At 44.3% G+C, this 20,086-nt stretch overlaps 1 protein-coding gene across 4 annotated transcripts in view; it reads right to left on the reverse strand.

The window, feature by feature from the left end:
- LOC134531628 (katanin-interacting protein-like) overlaps window positions 1-20,086 on the reverse strand; it is a 136,377-nt gene that overhangs the window by 83,866 nt on the left and 32,425 nt on the right. For all 4 annotated transcript variants that reach the window (XR_010075049.1, XR_010075048.1, XM_063367385.1 and 1 more), the window contains exons 6-7: window positions 3,641-3,778; window positions 3,416-3,553 (exon numbers count right to left, since the gene is read on the reverse strand). Coding sequence is in view for 2 of the 4 variants with exons in the window: in XM_063367385.1 (XP_063223455.1) it covers window positions 3,416-3,553; window positions 3,641-3,778 (276 nt within the window). In the remaining 2 variants the exon portion in view is untranslated. The remainder of the gene's footprint in view (window positions 1-3,415; window positions 3,554-3,640; window positions 3,779-20,086) is intronic.

Raw genomic sequence — 20,086 nt, forward strand, 5'->3', positions numbered from 1 at the left:
AAAAAGTTAAAAGCAGCAAGTAATATCCATCACTGACAAATCGTAAGCAGGTGGAGAGATTTATTTGTTTTTTATAATATTTTTGGAGATACAAACAGAATGTCAGTAATATTTGAGTACTGTTGAGAAAGTTGATGCAGAATTGACAATGTCGGGAATGGGGACATAAGCATTAGAAATCAGTGGAACAGTTGAAACAGAAGCTGGAAAAGGAAGTTCTCTTATATCTTCTTAAATTAAATGAGAAATTTCACATTGCTTGTGTTGCACCAATGTTTCAGGTAAATGAGGACGACACACAGGTACCTATCAGTTCTGCCAGTAGGGCACTTAACACAGCTGTTACACTACAACAGGAAAATACGTAATTACTCAGCATTGTATTTTCTTGTTATAAATTCCCCCACTAAACATATTTAAAATAAACTAGTCGTCCCATGCACAATTCTTCAGTGAGCACCAAATCGTTTTGTGTGGCATTCCATTTTTTAAAAATTTGGGAGAAATTACATTTTGAAGAAGAATAGAAAAAAGTAAATGAGTGTTGGTACAAAAGAAGATTGTAATTGAACACATCAGTACAAATAGCTGTTATACATTTTTATTTTACATAAGTATTATATTCAAACATACCAATAATATACACGTTTACAAAACCTATTTAAATACATTAAATGGAATTTGAAAGTTCCTCAATGTTAATGAACCTTCAATGTGAACAAAGAATTTATTCAAGTATTGAGTATTGTGACTAACTGATGCTATGAGAAGAAAATGTAACAGGTTATGTTTGTAGGTTATGTTTGTGATACCAAATATCAACAGTAATTTCAAAATTACTTACATATAAGAAAAGTCTGACATGCCAGAAGTTTTGGTTTAGTGGTTTTTTGGTGGAATTTTATGGTTAAGTTGAAGGATCATCTAAGATTTCTTTATCACGATGGAAGTGCAATTTAAAAAATAAATATATAAACGCTGATGTTTCAAGTAGATATCCGATTCAATATTTATAGAATCCGATATGATATCAATCGAAAAATTGACGCATTCATTAAAGGATTTCTTCTTAGATGACTTTAAATCTCAAATTTAAGAGAAGGGGTATATTTTTAGACCGTGGGTCTTATTTTTCGTCATTAGCTGGCACGATAAGCATTAAAATGAGGGGTAAGTCATGGAATTTGATAAAGGAATAAGGAAGATCTCACGGACCGACAGAAAAACAGGCTAGAGAAATAATATACTATAAGATCTGTAATAAAGTAGAGTATGTTTTTCTGAATGATAGTAATACTGTGCTCAAATGGGGTTTATGTACACTTGATAATTTAAGATGAAATATTTACACTAATGCATATAGAAACTGTATTCTTTGGAGTAAAAAAAAAAATGTTCAACAAATTTTAAGGATGTTGCTCATTCAGAGATATGTACCATCTGTTGCAAAAGTTTTTAGCAGTTTTTTTGTTATGTGGTCAAACAAAAGTAGTGAACAGTAATGTAAGGGAGTCATGCAACATGTTTTAGCAAATAACCATTAAAACTAATTAGTGTGGATTTATTTGGACCCTTAGCAACAGGAGAGAGTGAAGTCAAGTACCTTTTCGTGGTTTAAGATATTTTAACTATGAAAAATTGTACCCCATCAAACAAACTACTTCAAAGGTTGTAGCTGAAAATATTTTAGATGTTTATGTTAAGGAGGTGGAGACACCTAAGAAGATAATTTCGGTCAATGGACCCCAGTTCTGAAGAGAATTATATAAAACACTGTCTGGCATTCTAGATGTTTGTTCATCCAGCTGCAAATCCTGTGGAGAGAGTGTTGAGGGAGTCAGGTAGACTGTTTGGATTGTATTGCTGAGAAAATCATAGCCAGTGGGCTAATGTAGTGAGTGAAGAGGAAGGACTAATAATGTGTGGCACGTGAGCACAGGTTTCTCCCCGATTGAGTTGGTGCAGAAGCACTATCAACAAATAAGTAGTGGATAGAATGCCTCAATAAGCAGCACACGTATCCATTTTAATGTTGAACAGAGAACCTTTGTGCAACAAGTAGGCGCAAGTGCGGTAGATGTCGTTGTGCAATTTTGCTATTGTACTGCTTGGAAATCATACTGTTTACAATATTATAAATGCTTTCGTTAACAAGCATGGATATTTCACAAGTCATTTGGTGTGCTCTTAGACTATAAACAAAAATTGAAACTGAACTCAAATCTGCGGTGGCATAGCACATGGCTCTAGAAAATTATTGGACTTAATATTTGCATTGCTTTTTACAGCCAACGTAAAAGAATAACTGTATTTTTTTTTAATTTTCTATTTTGTTTAAATAACTAGTGGATTTAATACACTTTTTTGTAACATATTGGCTACCTTTATATGTACCTATGTAGCTTATTTTGAAAGTGATTAACTTTTTACAAATTTGGCATACATGATGCAATACCACATCATGTGGAAGAGCTTGTGGGAACTTGACCATTTTGTGATGTGTCAGTCCTGAAATGTCTTAAAACAGACAACGTTGGGCCAGTATTTTACAAAACAGTAAGAGTTATAAACAGTTTTGTTTGCTATAATTGTTTTGTTTTTATAATTGTATTTATTTGTACTTATATAATTGGACTCAGATTAAATAATAAAGTTTTTGATATAATTACATAGTTTTTCCAGCATGCAAACAATAATGAAAATAGATAAGTTTAATTTTTTACTTGATTCAGTACGTATATCATTCAAGTGAAGTTTGTTTTTATGTTGGAACTGATTTTGAGCACAGTATTTCTTTCTTAAGAAGTTTTCCCTGATAGTAAGCTTTAGTATCAAGTCCCTTGAAAAATATCTTAACAGTGTTTTACTGTATCTAAGTCCAACTTAAATAAGTTTCCTGCCAATACGTAGAGCTTGTAATCCCCTTTTGTCTATTTAAAACATAAAAGGATGGATAAAATGTTTGCTCACCAATAATCAGTAACATCCCACGGTTCAATGCCAGACATTACATGTATACTGTGGCACTGACCTCTGACGTCTACCGGGAATATTCCCCTTCACTTCACCTCTCCACAGTGTTGCTGCTCGCCACACCTTGTCTCATCCCTGTCGACATGCCTCGTGCAGAAACACGAAGCTAATACTTGTGTGCTCTGTGCATCAACACCTGATACAGCCACAGGCACTGCAACCGGTCGGAACATTTCGGGTGATCCCTGTCCACGACTGTGCACTACCTTCTATATAAACACAGCCTGTGTGATCTTACCTCAGCCAACCACCTATCAGACCACATAGTACCATCTTCCAACACCTTCTAGACTCAAAGTGTTCACATAAGCTGAATCACACTTTACTAAGTTTACTTACATATTTACCAATTTGTTTTATTTTTAATAATCATTGTACTTACATTGCTGTGAGCTGTAATTGGCCTATCTTCCATCACTGCAGTCATGCTAAGCTTCTCTTCATTCATAAGGCCACTAAAAGAATCATCAAAGTGTGAAATCATTTCCAAAATAGTTTCATCCGTGGTAAATAAAATGGTCTGCAAAATGAGATTACAAATAATTAAAACCACTTGCAGATGAGCACAAGAAACTGCACACTCCACAGCCGAGGATGAGAAACTCACGTCGCCGAATGCTTGTGTTCCTCCCAGGATCCCGCCGCAGGCTCGACTGATCTCCCCTCTGAACACCAGCACGCCGTCCAGCCGCACCTCCACGTCACGAGCTCCGCGGTACGAGTGGATGCGAGACTTGTTGTAGTTCTACAAACAAACACAACAATGGAACAAACTGCACCGGTGTTACAACACTGAAACACTTAACTGGCTATAGAGCATTGAGTTTATAGTAGAGAATAATTAGTGGGCACTGTTGCCAGGATTTTGCTATATTCCAAAATGACATAAATGCTACTACTGCTTGGTGCAAACTAAATCTAGTCACTCTTAACTATGGAAAAACTACAATTAAAACATTTACCAGAAAATTCCACACCTTTAATATTAATTATGCATTAGGAAATCACTCTGTTACCAAGACCAAAATTGGTCTAAGACATAGGTATCATCCTTGATTCCAAATTACTTTTTAATTACCACACTGATTCCATTTTCAATTTTCATGAGGGGGGGGGGGGGGGGGGGGGGTGGGGGTTCAAATCGACGTACGTGTATGTTGGGCGCCACCACGTGGATGGGCACGTGGACCCGGCTACCGACTCTGTCCCAGGGCTGTGACGTGACCCGTGGGGAGCTAGGCTCGACTTCCCCCCACTAGCACTCACCGGCCCGCTCTCAGCGGCGGGCACGCTATGTTACTGCTAGTGGGGTCTCACACCTCCGTCTCTGTGCTGGGAAACTCGTGGTCGGGAATTAAGTGCAACGAGTATGGTGAATATTGAGCTTTATTGGCGCAGACACGTACACTCAAGACGCACACAGAAAACAGCACATAGTCCAGGTTTCTTGCTGACCAGGACACCACGTGGCCCGGCCCCGAAAGTATAAGTCCGCTGATAATACTGAAAATGCTCTTAATTAATTATTTAATTAAGTTAAACAGTCTGCCGCCGGGGTAGGCCTCGAAGGTTGATTAAAAAAAGTTGAAAAAATAGTTACGATAGCGGATGTTAATGGATCGGTTACAAGCAAAAGTTGAAGTCGACGAGGTGCTGAGGTGCGTCCTACCCCGCACGGCGAACAGAAGAGACTCCCCCGGGCCCTGGGTGTCATGGCCACAGGAAGTGCTGAACTTACCGTTAGTACATTAATATTAAATACAGTTAAACATAACTATTAAAACCTTTTAAAAATTACAAGTTAATTAAGATTTAAGGATTACAGATATTTAAGAATTACATTATTTAAAAAACATGCAGTCTCCACTGCTCCAGTTAGGGTGGGCGCCGAAAGGGTTCGTGCAGGGCGACCGGACACACGCACACACGCACTTGTTGGCGGGAGGTTTGAAACAGAGGGTGTCGGTGGGAGGAGAGGGGGTCGGCAGTGGTGTGAGGCACATTGGGCTTAGGGAGGGCATAGCCCTGGTCGACGTCACACTATTAGTAAAAAATGACATTTCATACAGATAAGTAAATAATTTCAACAGAATAAATAGTATTTTTCTAATAGTAGAAAAAGAATTTGATGTTCGCTCCTTACAAGCATATTTTAAAATACCCCACCTATTAATTTTATGATATTTCTTCTAAATGACAATGAAGTTTTCAATAGTTGATTAGTTATCTCAGTTTTCATACTTATATACAGTAAAGCATCGCGTTAACGAACTTCAGGATAACGTACACTTCACTATAATGAACATCTCCTATAGTCCCGCAAAAACGCAATGCAATCATATGTAAATTATTTTCAACTTATACAAATTTTCCAGCAATATTTTGCGAGAGGTTTACAAAATATTCACGCTAACGAACACGATATATACGCTGGACAATCATCATAAATACTTCCGTCTCAAAATTTTGTTATGAAATGATAACGAAACGCAAGAAGCAAAACAATACGGCACACAATGACAGCAGAACACATCAATTAGGTAACAACGCTATTAATATCTAACGTCTTTTGTTGACGCGTCTACAGCGCTCCTACTTATAGCATCTGCCGCCACCTTGCATTGACGCGCCTGCAGCGCTCCTACTTCTAGCATCCACCGCCAAAGGCCATTCTCCGTTGCGGATGTTTTGTATACACCATTACGTCATATCCGTGTTGTGTGTTTTTATTTCGTGCCTGCAATACGAAACATGCTACGTAAATTGTAAAGTATCATGTCAGTTTTAAGTTTGTGATTTTTTTTTTGAGTTTTTCAAATTTTTTTGGCAAAATGTTGCCGAGAAAGCGGAAATCAATTGATATGAAAACGAAACTAGCTATAATTAAAGCAGTAGACGACGGGAAGAAGAAAACCGACATCGCGACAGAATTTAAATCGCGAAATCTACTTTGTCCATGATTTTAAATCAGTGGTCTGAAATTATGAAACATGATTTTTTATCCGACAGCCGAAAATGTATTTCAGCGGTACCATATGAAGTCCTGGAGAAGCAATTGTTTGACTGGTTGATGCAGTCAAGAGCATCAAACATACCAGTAGCTGGGAATGTCTTGCAGGAGAAGGCACTCAAAGAAGCCCTAAAATTGGGATTTGACAACTTTCAAGCTTCAGGTGGGTGGCTACACAGATTTAAGGCAAGGTACAACTTGAGTACCCTGAAAGTGTTTGGTGAAGCTGCTGCTGTTGATGTCACTGTGCAGGAGAAATGGCAAGCCAAACTGAATTCTCTGATTTCCGGTTATGAGAAGAAAGACATTTTTAATGCTGATGAGGCGGGAATATTTTTTAATCTTCTTCCTGATAGAACTTTGGAGGTTAGGGGTCAAACATGCCATGGAGGCAAAAGAAGCAAAGAACGTTTCACAGTGCTTTTTTGTGCAAACAGCGATGGTTCTGAAAAAATGGAACCAATAGTTGTTGGTAAATTTGCTAAACCACGTTGTTTCTAAAATATAAAACTCTTGTCATGCAAGTATAGGAATAACAAGAACTCTTGGATGACCTCATCATTGTTTCAAGAGTGGCTCAACAGTTTTGACTCAAGGATGGGTGTTCAAAACCAAAAGGTAATGTTTACTGACCACTGTGCTGCCCATAATGATAATGCTAATTTTGCTGCTCTAAGGAACATCAAAGTGGTTTTCCTTCCACCAAATTGCACCAGTACATTACATCCACTTGATCAGGGTATCATAGCACAGGTGAAACGAGATTATTTATAAAAGACAACTGGTGCAGTTTCTTCTGCGACAAATGGATTGTGGTAAAGAAGCAAGTGCTTTAAAGTGGAACATTTTGCAAGCTATCCACAGACTTTGTTCGGCATGGAGCCGAATCAAGCCTAGCACTGATGTGAAATGTTTTGCCAAGGCAGGGTTCCCTGCAAGCTCAAGTGGAGATGACTGTATTGATGATGCAGATGAATGTGAAGCTGAATGGGTGGAAGTACAAAAAAAATTTGATAGCTGCCAGTCATCATTCAATGATTTTTCTACCATTGATAATCAGCTGACAACATGTCCTCCTGTATCAGATGAGATAACTTCAGAGTGTGACGAGGAGACCGCCCAGGCAAACGAAGATGAGGAGAATCATACGGAAGAGGTTGAGCTGAAGCGGCCTCGGAGAGAAGAAATTTGTGCTGCACTAGATGTGTTGGAGAGGCTGTTCTTAACATCCGCAAATTTATCTCACCACATGGGAGTTCTCCAAAGTATTGAGAAGGATGTTACTCGGGAACTGGGGGCAATGAAAAAGCAGTCATCAATTAAAGACTTTTTTTCAAAATCAAAGTGAATTGTGTGTTTGTTGTTGAAATCAGTTTAGTTTACTTCATATAATTACATAGTCTTACTTTTATATTTTACAACAGTGTTTTTTAATGTGTTCCCATGAACTTGAGTCTGCACCATCTGTTTTTAAAGAGAAGATCAGTTAAACTAGAATTGATAAATATTACATATTTTTATTCTTAATGTGTTTAGAGTTATTTACAAGATTTCATGATTTTTTATAGTGATGAATTGAGAAAAAGTAATTTTTATACAGTTGCTAACATAATTTTTATGTTGTTAATAGGCACAACCAAAAATAATGCAATTTTTATGATTTCAGTATAAAGAACTTCACTACAACAAACCACTGGCAATCTTGGGCCCTTGAAGTTTGTTGTAGTGAAGTTTTACTGTAATAGTTTTTAGAATTATTACATCATTTTATTGTAGTGATTCATGTGCATTATTGTTATTTACCTTTCCTTTCAAATATCTCAATTAGGTATTACCTTATTATTTATGTATTTTATGTCTTTTTCTTGTCTTTCTCATTTATGTAAATTATTTGGTATTTTATTATATTTTTTGTATTTGTTTATATATTTGTTTGTATTTTTATGTATATAAGTATTGTGTCTACTACCTTGCCCCTTCCCTGTTGATGGACAAGTAACAATTTTAATAAATAAACAAATAAACAAACAAAAACATCCGAATAATAGTGCAACAGCCTTTTCAGGATCTCTTTCCTAGCTTGGTCATTAGTATGCAAATCAGCATATTACTATCTGAATTAGCATAAAATTTTTGTGGCACAACCGCATCAAATTTCAGAATGTTCTTCAAAATCATCCATACATCCAAACAATGCTATTATATAAAAATTCCACTCGTTCCGACAAAAAATAAATACCTCGTTGCCAATGTTATGTACTCAAGAGTCCCGTTATAGCGAGGTGTCACGGTTCCGGGTTTGATCCTCGCTATAACCGAATTGGACAGATTTTGGCCCCCAAAAAATAAAAATTTACTGAAAATAGCATAAAAATTGTGTTTAAACCTGTAAATTGGAAAATAACAGGTTATATTAACAAAATCTTAATTTCTTTGAGCAGATGTGTGAATTATCTTTAAAACGATACCCCACAAGTACGGATGTGATCACCGATTGCGTCAAAATAACCAGAATACCCTACCACGCCACGTAAGTATAGCATCTTAGCCCGCAATCGATTACTCGACTTGGCCCGCGGCCGACGCAGCATTGTGCTGCTATCTATTGTCGACGCGGGCTGTCTGCTGGCGACCATGTTGGTTCAGGATGTAGCTAACAGACGGCGCTAGTGTAGCGCGACGATTTAATTCCTTACAAAAAAGCAGGAGTGTGGCAACGCACGTACGCCTCAAACGAAATAGTCGCTGGAAAACTATACTTTTTTTCATTTAAACAACCCTATAAACTTTTTTTGAAAATAAATTTGGGATTAAACTCAAACCATCACAACCCCCTTCCCGGACAGATACCCCAACAACTGACCGAAACAAAAGTAACAAGAAAACTGTCCTGGCGATTCGGAAATAAATACGGTAGTGCCTACTATTTGTCAGATGATAAAATAAAAAACCTGACGTGTTTGTAAACGTGTCACGACTGAAATAATTCCAAACAAGTTTATAAATATTTGTGTATTATTAACGCGATCAATTAGCAGCACGTATAAAGACGGCTCCGACTTTTTTAATGAAAATGTCCCAACAAATTAATTAAGAGCATTTATATTAAAAAAAGGGCAGATTGTTATGTTTAATGGCAAGAAAAAATAGATTTTGTCTATTTTCTAAATAATAAGAAATGTGTACAAGTATATGTATATTCAAATGCTTGGTTTATTCGAGTCGAGCATACCTTGGCCTTGAAGCCAAGCGGAAGTTTGATAAAAGAAAGAAAGAAGCCACGCACTTAGGTGGCGACTGCAAGGCTGAAGAATGTGACAGGTGTCAACGGCAAGAAGTCTAGTGGCGAACGAGAGGGGTGGAGATAAAGCATGCAGATAACCACAGCGCCCGTCACGCGAACACGCCGTAAATTCCTTAAAAAGACCTCGTTATAGCCGTGTTCTCGTTATTACCGTGCTCGCTATAACGGGATTCTCCTGTATTTAATTTAACGGCCATAGCTCACTTACACAGTTGCCAACAACTGCCTACTAACATTCCTACACTACAAGAAGGTATTTTAAAGTACAGTATGTTTATTAATCACTGCCAATATCTTAGATTAGGTTTGATTTGATCAGAAGATATCATTAAATTTTAAAACCATATCTACAATCTTTCACCCCTTTAAGTAAAATTTTAGGAAATTGTATAAGGTAGATTATGCAATTTAATAAATCATACCACTAAACTTACATCCCGCTTGATTAACTTCAGAGTTTACATCTTGACGTGGCCGGGGGTTGTTGTTAAGATGTTAGGCTGTAATTTAATGGGCGCCACCACGTGTAGGGGCACGTGGACCCGGCAAGACTCCTATCCCAGGGCGTGACGTCGCCCGTGTGGAGACGTGACTCGTTTCCCCCGAATACTGCCTATGCAATAACCAGACCTACAGCCCGCTCTCAGCGTCGGGCACGCTTTAGTCCCTACCGTGGGCTCTCAGGGCGTCCCACACGCCCCTAGGTACTCGGGTAACACACACGTGGTCAATCACAACACAAGATACGGATCCGGGTTTTTATTGGCCTTGCATACACATCGGCACGATAACTCTTTACATACTCCTAGTCCCGTCGTTTAACAGTCAAAAGCCTTACGGCGCAATAGGCTTAGGTGAGGCCGGCCACCACGTGGCCGTGCTAGATTTTTCGCGAAAGTTTCAAGTCCCGTTACCGGAGTTAACAGATATTAATCAAACAGTCGGCTCCCGAGGTAGGCCCCGGGGATACACGAAAGCGTTTTAGAGTACTTACTAGTCGACAGAATTACCGGATCAGATGAATACCAAAGTTGAAGTCCCCGGAGTGCGGCGTGCTTCCTACCTCGGTGAGCGCTAGAGATCGACTGGGGCGAGCAATGGCCGTCGGGGTGGCTAGACAATGACGCAGCGCGCAAAAACGGATGGTACCGTTATTCGGGCCGTATTGCGCCGAGGCTTATTCAAGAAAACCCTAAAAGCTATTCTTTAATCTCATACATAGAATTATAAAATATAAGAATTACATTAGAAATTTATTATGCAGTTCCAAATAAAAGGTGAAGATCGGTTTTGCATTATGGCCTCGGCAAGTCTACGTCTCTGGCGGCCTGCAGGATACGTCATCAAGACACTTAAAATTTACGTTAATTATTGAAATGACAAATATTATAAAAATAACAGGGGTAAAAAAGGAAAGCGAATTACAAAAATCCAATTACTAATAATTTAAGGGTACGAAGCACTGATTCTACTGCACCCTCTTCCTGTGGTTGGCGGCGCCCTCACACGCACACACACACATGTCGGCGGGAGATTCAAACGCCAGGGAAGGAGTGGAGTGGCGGGGTGTGATGGCATATCGAGCTGGGGGTAGCCCCGGACCATGTCAATTGTCCCCCCCCCAAAAGTAGCTCGATATGGCCGCGCGCCGTGGACAGTTGGGTGGGCGTGCCCCTTGGTGTTTACGTCTGCGCCGGCCGGGCCAAGGTGCGTCATCTCCACGACGCAGCATTGGGGTGGCGCCGTCGCTTGGCGTGGGCGGAGATTGTACCCATGCCCCGCGTCCTGCCTGTCCGTTTCTCCCTCCCCCGTTCCGCCCTCCTTGCGTGCCTCATCTGCGGGTTCCTCCACCACTACCCGGAAGGACGAGTCGGCCAGTGAGTAGTGGAAGGGCCACTTCGGCTACTCCAATGGGGAACTGTCTGTCCGCTCCCCCTCATTGTCTGGGTGCCAGATAAGGGGGTTTGGGAGACGACCCGTCTCCGTGCCACCTACGTCTTCCCCTTCCTCGAACCCGTAGAAGTCTTCGTCCATGCTTTCCGTGAACAGCCGTCTCGCCTGGGTGGTACATCCGGCCTGTCGGACGGGTGATATCATTGGTACTTCCGGAAAACCGGCGAATCCCGGCGTCCCGCCGCTAGTGGGTGTGGAGTTTGCTCTTTGGTCCGCGGCCGGACCCGTTGACGTGGCGGTTGACGGCGTCTCTGATTCGGGACCCGGCCCGTCCTCTTCTGGGAACCTGGCGCTTTCCGGGGAACTGTCGCTAGTTGGGTTGGGGAGCTCCCTGCGCGGTGACTCCACTTCGTGGCTCGGTACGTCCGCGTCTGTCCCCTCCTCTGCCGGTGCCAACCTCACCGTGTCCCTATGGTATTTAACCACTCGGCCGGTGGGTAGACGTAGCAACACGGCTGTGGTACCGGCTGTTCGTACCACTGGTACGGGGCCCACCCACTTTGCCGCCAGCCCCGCGCAATACTTCCGCCCACTGGCAGAGAGGGGGTGTAGCCTGGCGTATACTAGTTGCCCCGGACTCAGTTTTGGGGGTGGTGACGTGGAGGCCGGCGTGATGCGCGCCTGATACTCCGCCTGTCTTCGTCGCGCCAACTCCCGGGCCGTCTCCGTCCGCTCCGCGCGTGCGTCAGGCGTGATCTCTTCCTGCTCCCCCCGTACTTGCAGTACCCGGTACTGTCCCGGAAGTGGCCGATTACGCCCCTGTACTAGGGTGGCTCGTGTCTCGCCGGTAGCCTCATTTGCCCTGCGCCTCAAGCAGTATAGAATGTCCGGAAGATGAACGTCCCAGGTGGTGTGGTCCTCTGTTAGTCGCAGACGCAGCTGGGCCTTAATTTCCTGATTGCGCCTTTCCGTGGGGTTCGCTCTGGGATGGTACACAGGGGTCGTATGTGGTATGACCCGCCACTTTTGGCACAAGGCTTTCCACTTGCGCCCCGCGAACTGCGTACCGTTGTCAGACAGGAGCACCCGGGGGTAACCCCACCGGGGGAAGAACTCCGTTTCCAGTGCCCTGGCAATCGTGCTGGCCCGGCAGTTTGCCAGCGGAAAGGCCTCTACCCACCGGGTGAAGCAATCGGTGACCACAAGTATGAACCTCTTGCCCCGCGGTGTACGGGGGTATAGGCCCATGAGGTCGAGGGCCACGGAGTGGAAGGTCTCTGTGGGCCGCCGGGGTACCTGTTGTTTGCGCCCGTCCGGCCGGCGGGTCTTGTGCCGCTGGCAATGTTTACAGCTGCGCACATTGTCCCTGACGTATTTGCTTACTCCCGGCCAGTGGAACCATTCCCGTATTGCCCGTAGTGTCTGATCGGTACCGGGGTGTCCTGCCAACTTATTATCGTGCAACATGGAGAAGATGTCCCGTCGTGCCTCTCGCGGTGCGTACGTCCGCCATCTTGCCTGTGGCTGCCCCGCCGGGTGGGCTTGTAAACATCCGTCTACGACACGGTACCCTTCCACGGTACCCTCGCCACACCTACGGACCAGCTCCTGGGTGTGCGCGTCGGCGGTTTGTACGGCTCGTACGAACGCTTCCAGGTCGTCGAGTTCGGCCCCCGGGGGAAGCGTGGGAGGTGTGGCCAGGTGCATCGCGCAGAGGCGTGCGTCCGCCTCGGCCCCCTGATGTTCGCGCCCCTCATGCCCCCGGGTTGGCGGTAGTAGCTCTTCCCATTCCGCGTCATTTTGCACCTGTACCGTGTGGTCCGGGTTCCGCGATAGCTCGTCGGCCAATTCATTATTCTTCCCCGCTACGTGTTCTACTGTGAAATCCAGGGCTTGGAGAAGCATGGCCCACCTTGTCAGCTTAGAGCGGCGGCCTTGCATAGTGGCGAGCCACTTGAGGCACTGGCTGTCTGTCCTCAGAATAAAACGCTGCCCCTCCAGGTGCGGGCGGTAGCGTCTTATGGCCCACACGACCCCGAGACATTCGCGCTCATTGACGCTGTAGCAACGCTCCACATCCCCGAACTTAGCGCTCGCGTATTCAACGATCCGTGGTTCGCCCGCCTCGCCTAACTGGAGTAAGATGGCGCCGACGCCCTCCTGGCTTGCGTCGGTCTGCACTATGATTGGTTTATGTGGATCGAGTCTAGCCAGTGTGAGACATTGACGGAATCGGCGTTTCAGTTCGTCGAATGCGTGCTGCATGGCGCCGGTCCACCTATAGGGTTTCTTTGGTGACAGTTGTTCCGTCAGCGGGGCCATCACGATTGAGAAATCGGGTATTAAGGCCCTTAACCAGTTGGCTAGCCCTATGAACCGCTGGAGCTGTTTGCGTGTGTTCGGGGTGGGTTGGTTGAGTATGACCTCGAGCTGTTGTGAGGTAGGCCTGTTGCCGTCGGCATTCACCACGAGCCCCAAAAAATCTAACTCCGTCGTCCCCAGGTGGCATTTTTCCCTGTTGCAGGTCAAGCCGTGTGACGCAAGCCGTTCTAGCACTAACGCAAGGTGGTGGGCGTGCTCCTCCCACGTCTGTGACCACACGATGATGTCGTCTAAGTAGGCGGCCGCAAATTTCCCTGAGTAATTGTCGAGCACGCGCGTCATCATGTTCTGAAAGGTCGCGGGGGCGTCTTGTAACCCGAAAGGCATCGCTCGGAACTGGAACCTGCGCCCGTCTGGGATGGTGAAGGCAGTTTTTGGGCGGTCGGCGGGTCGTATGGGCACCTGCCAATAGCCCGATTTCAGGTCCAGTGACGAGAACACTTTTGCGTTTCCTAGGCCGGCTATCGTGTCCGCTATATTCAACAGAGGTGGGGGTGCATTAACTGTGACCTTGTTAATGGGCTTAAAATTAACACAAAATCGGGCAGTGCCGTCCTTTTTCTCTGCAAGTACGATCTGGAAGTTATACGGGCTCTCACTTGGCTCAATGATACTGTCCCTAAGCATTTCATTGACCTGTCTTAGGATAGTTTGCCTGCCTGCGTACCCATAGCTACCTGGTGGAATGAACATTGGGACGTGAGGATGGGTGGGGATGGCGTGTTCGGCCACTGTGGTCCGTTTAAGGGGATCTGCACTCGCGAACACAGTACTCTGTTGGTCGAGCACACCCTGAATCAGGTCCCGGAATACGGGAGGAACCCCATGCTTAAATCCGTCGAGACTGACCTTGACCTCCGGCGTCGGTGCGGCCCTTCCGAGCCCGTAGACAGTGCTGCGGCCTTGGACGCCCACGTGCACCCGGCCGTCCCGTACCTCGATACTCGCGTCCTGCTGCTGGAGCCAGGGCTGACCCAGGATGACGTCGTCGCGCAGCCCGGCGATCACCACGGCTGTCGTCGTCGACCGCTGGTCTCGGATGTCGACGTGTAGCGTCGCGACGCCCTGCGTCTGGCAGACGTCTCCGGCCGTGGCCAGCTGGAGTTGGCCCGGCTGGCGCTCGTACTGGGCGTCTTCCAGGAGGCGTGCGGCGACGCAGTTGTGGCTGGCGGCTGTGTCAACCAGCGCGTTCACGGCCCGCCCATTGACGTGGATCAGGATGCGCAGGAGGTCGCCTTCGTCGGCACTGACGTGACCCAGTAGGGGGCCTGCAGATGCGTGCTCGCAGACCTCGGCTGTTGTCGTGGGGGGGGGAAGCGTCGGAGTCACTGCGCTGTCCCCCCGCGTCCGTTTCCCGACTGCCCCGGCGTCTCGTGGTCCGGATGGTAGCGGTTGCGCACTGGGCAGTATTGGTGCCAGTGGTAGGTGCCCGCCGGGCAAGTTTGGCACTGTGGCGGGGGGCCCTCTCCAATGGCCCGTCGACGCCACGCCGGTGGCGACCGGTTGTCTGGGCGTGAGTTGTCGCGGCGCGCCTCTGCCCGCGGCGCGACGTACGTGACTACAGCTTGGGTGGTGTCGGTCGTCGGCTCCATGCGCGCCAGCGTCGCAGCGCTGGCTCTGGTGGGTTTGAGCGCCTTCAGGTCCTGTTCTACGGTCCGCGCGAGCTGGACGAATTCCTCCGCTGAGCTTTGGGCCGCGTGACGTAGGTGCGGGCGGATTTCCGGGCGCATGAGTTCAATGGTGGGTCCTAGGATTTCCTCCGGCGCTTGCGTCGGGAACAGGCACTTGTACAGGCGTATTTATTTGAGTATGAACGCCTCGGCCGACTCTGCGTGCCCTTGTTCCTGGCAGAACAGCTCCGTGCGCACCTTCAACTTCGTCCGCGCGTCTGCAAAACCTGGCTTCGAACCATCGGACGAACTCCGGCCAGGGCATGTCGAATTCGTGGATGATCGTCCACCACGTTCTAGCGTCCGCACGTAGCACTCCGCCTACTCTCTCGGCCCACTCCTCCTCCGGAACACCATAGCGACTCAACGTCCCGCGGCACGCGTTGAGAAACTGCCTCGGGTCGTCACTTGTCCGGCCTGCGAATTCCGGGAGTTCGACCTGCCCCACCGGGGTTGCGTGTCCTCGGGTCCGCGGGGCGGGTTGCTGTCCCTCGACCATTCCTCCCCCTGCGCGCCGCGCGCCGTGACACTCCGCACAGATGTACCAGGTGTTCTCGGTGCTGTCCATCTCCGTCCGCGTGAGACACGCCACGTGCTTGAACGCACGGCACTGTTTACACCACACGCCTTCACGTGTTCGTCCGTCGCAGGTTACGTTCGTGCACTTGAAATAGTCCGGTACGGCCGCCTTCCTTTCTCCCGGCGGACTGTCCCCCGTGGCACTACACGTGTCCGCACAGGACGCGCCTAACAGACCTCCCACATGTTTCGGTCGCGCGCACTTAATGCAGTACATCTTGTTCAGGTTGTACAGAACTTCCGTCTTCACCTCACTTACGTTACAGTCCGTCCGCGTACAGTACGACATCGTGCTATGGCTGGTGTACTGCCTAGTCTACTCTCGCCCCGCACTCCACAAGTCTGTTCATGCCCTTGCTGAATTCTTGTAAGCGCGCGCGCCAAGGGACGGTCACGTGACCGTCGCGCCAGAGTACCGTTATCCGCTCCGCTCGCTCCGTCGCTCCGTGCAACAACAGCACATCTCCCTCGCGCCTCGGTCCTAGTTATTCCTGAAGTTTTGTCACGCCCCACGCTCTTGGGCGCCACATGACGTGGCTGGGGGTTGTTGTTAAGTTTAGGCTGTAATTTAATGGGCGCCACCACGTGTAGGGGCACGTGGACCCGGCAAGACTCCTATCCCAGGGCGTGACGTCGCCCGTGTGGAGACGTGACTCGTTTCCCCCGAATACTGCCTATGCAATAACCAGACCTACAGCCCGCTCTCAGCGTCGGGCACGCTTTAGTCCCTACCGTGGGCTCTCAGGGCGTCCCACACGCCCCTAGGTACTCGGGTAACACACACGTGGTCAATCACAACACAAGATACGGATCCGGGTTTTTATTGGCCTTGCATACACATCGGCACGATAACTCTTTACATACTCCTAGTCCCGTCGTTTAACAGTCAAAAGCCTTACGGCGCAATAGGCTTAGGTGAGGCCGGCCACCACGTGGCCGTGCTAGATTTTTCGCGAAAGTTTCAAGTCCCGCTACCGGAGTTAACAGATATTAATCAAACAGTCGGCTCCCGAGGTAGGCCCCGGGGATACACGAAAGCGTTTTAGAGTACTTACTAGTCGACAGAATTACCGGATCAGATGAATACCAAAGTTGAAGTCCCCGGAGTGCGGCGTGCTTCCTACCTCGGTGAGCGCTAGAGATCGACTGGGGCGAGCAATGGCCGTCGGGGTGGCTAGACAATGACGCAGCGTGCCAAAACGGATGATACTGTTATTCGGGCCGTATTGCGCCGAGGCTTATTCAAGAAAACCCTAAAAGCTATTCTTTAATCTCTTACATAGAATTATAAAATATAAGAATTACATTAGAAATTTATTATGCAGTTCCAAATAAAAGGTGAAGATCGGTTTTGCATTATGGCCTCGGCAAGTCTACGTCTCTGGCGGCCTGCAGGATACGTCATCAAGACACTTAAAATTTACGTTAATTATTGAAATGACAAATATTATAAAAATAACAGGGGTAAAAAAGGAAAGCGAATTACAAACATCCAATTACTAATAATTTAAGGGTACGAAGCACTGATTCTACTGCGCCCTCTTCCTGTGGTTGGCGGCGCCCTCACACGCACACACACACATGTCGGCGGGAGATTCAAACGCCAGGGAAGGAGTGGAGTGGCGGGGTGTGATGGCATATCGAGCTGGGCGTAGCCCGGACCATGTCAATCTTTTTACACCTTTTGCAGTGAAAAATAGAAAAATGTTACTCAGTTTTTTACCTCCAGCTTAATTTACATGGATGTGTGATATATTGCTATAAATTTTACCCCCACTTCACTGCATTCATTTACTGTGAAATTGAAAAATGGTAAAATCACCCTACACAATTCCTACATAATTAATCATTTAATTTATTCATGCTCAGTTCCTTACAATCGCTTTATTTTCCATGGAAAAATGACATTTTTATGATAAAATAAAAGTTACCCTCTTTTCTCCCCTTAAAAGTCGAAATCCAGAAAAATTAAAAATACAATTCGTGACTCTCTAAGTTATGCTTTTTGATCCCTTTTACACACCTTAAGGCCAGAATCTTGTTAAGTAGTAAAATATTAATGTTTCATTTATTTTTTATTATTCTTAACAAATAATTTACATCCTATTAATTCGTTCCGGGGATAACATTTATTTAAATAAATCAAAACTTACTCCCTTTTCAGACAATTAAAAATTAATTTAAAAATTAAAAAAAAAAATCAATAGGCTACGTAACTTTATATGCAAGTTGTTTTTAATTAGTTTCTGACCTCTAATTCTAAGAGAATCGGAAGTGTTAATTTTTTGTTTGAAAACCATACCTACTTAGTTACTTACCACTTTTATCCCCCTTAGGGGTTGAATTTCACAAAAATGTTACTTTGCCATTGGTAGTTTTCATATGTTTATTATTGGGACCAAATACATTTTCTTATGTTTGATAATGTTCGGAGAAAAAATATTTATCTTCAAACTATATTTACCCCTTTTTCATCCCTTTGGATTTGAATTTCACAGATTTGTCAAATTGGATTGGTAGTTTTGGTACGTTTATTACTGATAACAAATATTTTTTGACGTGACGTCTAATAAATCGATGAACGCCGGCTGTACGCACGAAAAAGTGTCCCATAACGCACATTGTCCCACTACGATGTGTCCCGTTACGCTCATTGTACAATTGCGCCGCATCTCTCTTTCACTCGATTAGACTTTTCAATTATGTTTTCGTCATTTGAATTATTAATATTATGTAATTTAACGATCATCCACCGATTTTCAGCACTATCGGTACCGTTATTTAAAAGTAATGTTGAATTTTGAAATACGTTTTTGTACGAACAATGGTGTTTTACAGTTACACATAATAATTCAAATTACACCCGGGATCTGTTGCACAATGTTTTAAAAAATATTGTAACACATTATAAATAAGTTTGGTGTATTTGGGATGCGTATTTGTTATAAAATCGTATTATAAAAACAAAATAATATTATTCCCCTACGGTGCTGCCGTCTACGGTGACGGACACGAACCGAACGAATCGCGCTATCTATCCGCGTCCGCGGCAACCAGGCACTCGTTAATACATATTTTCCTTTGTTTATCGCGAGGGGCGTTATTATTAATTAATTATAAATAAAATTTCGTGCCCAGGGCCACAATTGCATATCATTTTGAGCACTGGAAGACATAAAAACATAAAAAATATTCTCGACGAATTTTAATCTCGGCCCCAGCGCACCACAAGCGTCTGGGTTGGAGATTAAAGCCGAAATTCTTTCTTAAACTTACTAGTACTTTTTTATTAACTGCAAGGGCATTTTTATTAAATTCTATGTTTAATTCACGACGAACAATAAATGTGTAATCGCGAAAAAGCGTAAAACATTCTCGATGATCTTGAAGTTAAATAGCAAACATGTATAAAAGTTATAGTTAAAATAATCACTTCGTTAAATTAATAAACATATTTGAATTAATGAGTGCAAATAAATGTAAATTTATCAATTAAATTGTAGATTACATTTCACTCCTTCTTTGTATACATACAAAATAGTGATGATTCAATAAAAATTATTCAATATTATTCATAAAAGTATGCAATCATTTCATGAATGTTTTGTTATGATGTTGTCATGTTAAACTATTGTCCGTAAACCGACTTTACAGACAACCAATTTTTTCTTATTCTTTATTAGATTCAGTGATATAATTAACTATCTTAAAACTATATTTAACCCTTTTTAACTTTCCTTATAAATTAAATTATGCAAAATTATGAAACTGTGATTGTCAGTTTTCGTATGTTTATTATTGGTACCCAATATCTTTTCATATGCTTGTTTGGATTTGGAGATCTTAAAACCAAATACCATTTTTATCCTCTTAGGCTGGAATGCTGAAATAATTTACAGCCTAATTTTTAAGTTAACCTATGAATTTACTAACAACAAAAGTTTCATCAAAATACATCAAGTAGTTTTAAATTGATGCTGGAGCAAACAGGAAGCTAAACCAAAAGAACAAAAATTTTAAAAACCTTATTTATGAGTTCAAAATATTTTCAATAGCCATTTCCAATATTTTTCCATCACTTTATCCAATTTATAGACTTTTTATCTCGAACAGTTTTATTATTAGTATTGATATATTTTGACCAGTCAGCGATGATACTGAGGGATGCAGGGAATTGCGATCAGAAATGGAGCTATCAGAATAGGCCTGTTCTCA

Source organism: Bacillus rossius, chromosome 5 (assembly GCF_032445375.1).
Source record: "Bacillus rossius redtenbacheri isolate Brsri chromosome 5, Brsri_v3, whole genome shotgun sequence".
In the NCBI taxonomy this organism is placed as follows: domain Eukaryota; kingdom Metazoa; phylum Arthropoda; class Insecta; order Phasmatodea; family Bacillidae; genus Bacillus; species Bacillus rossius.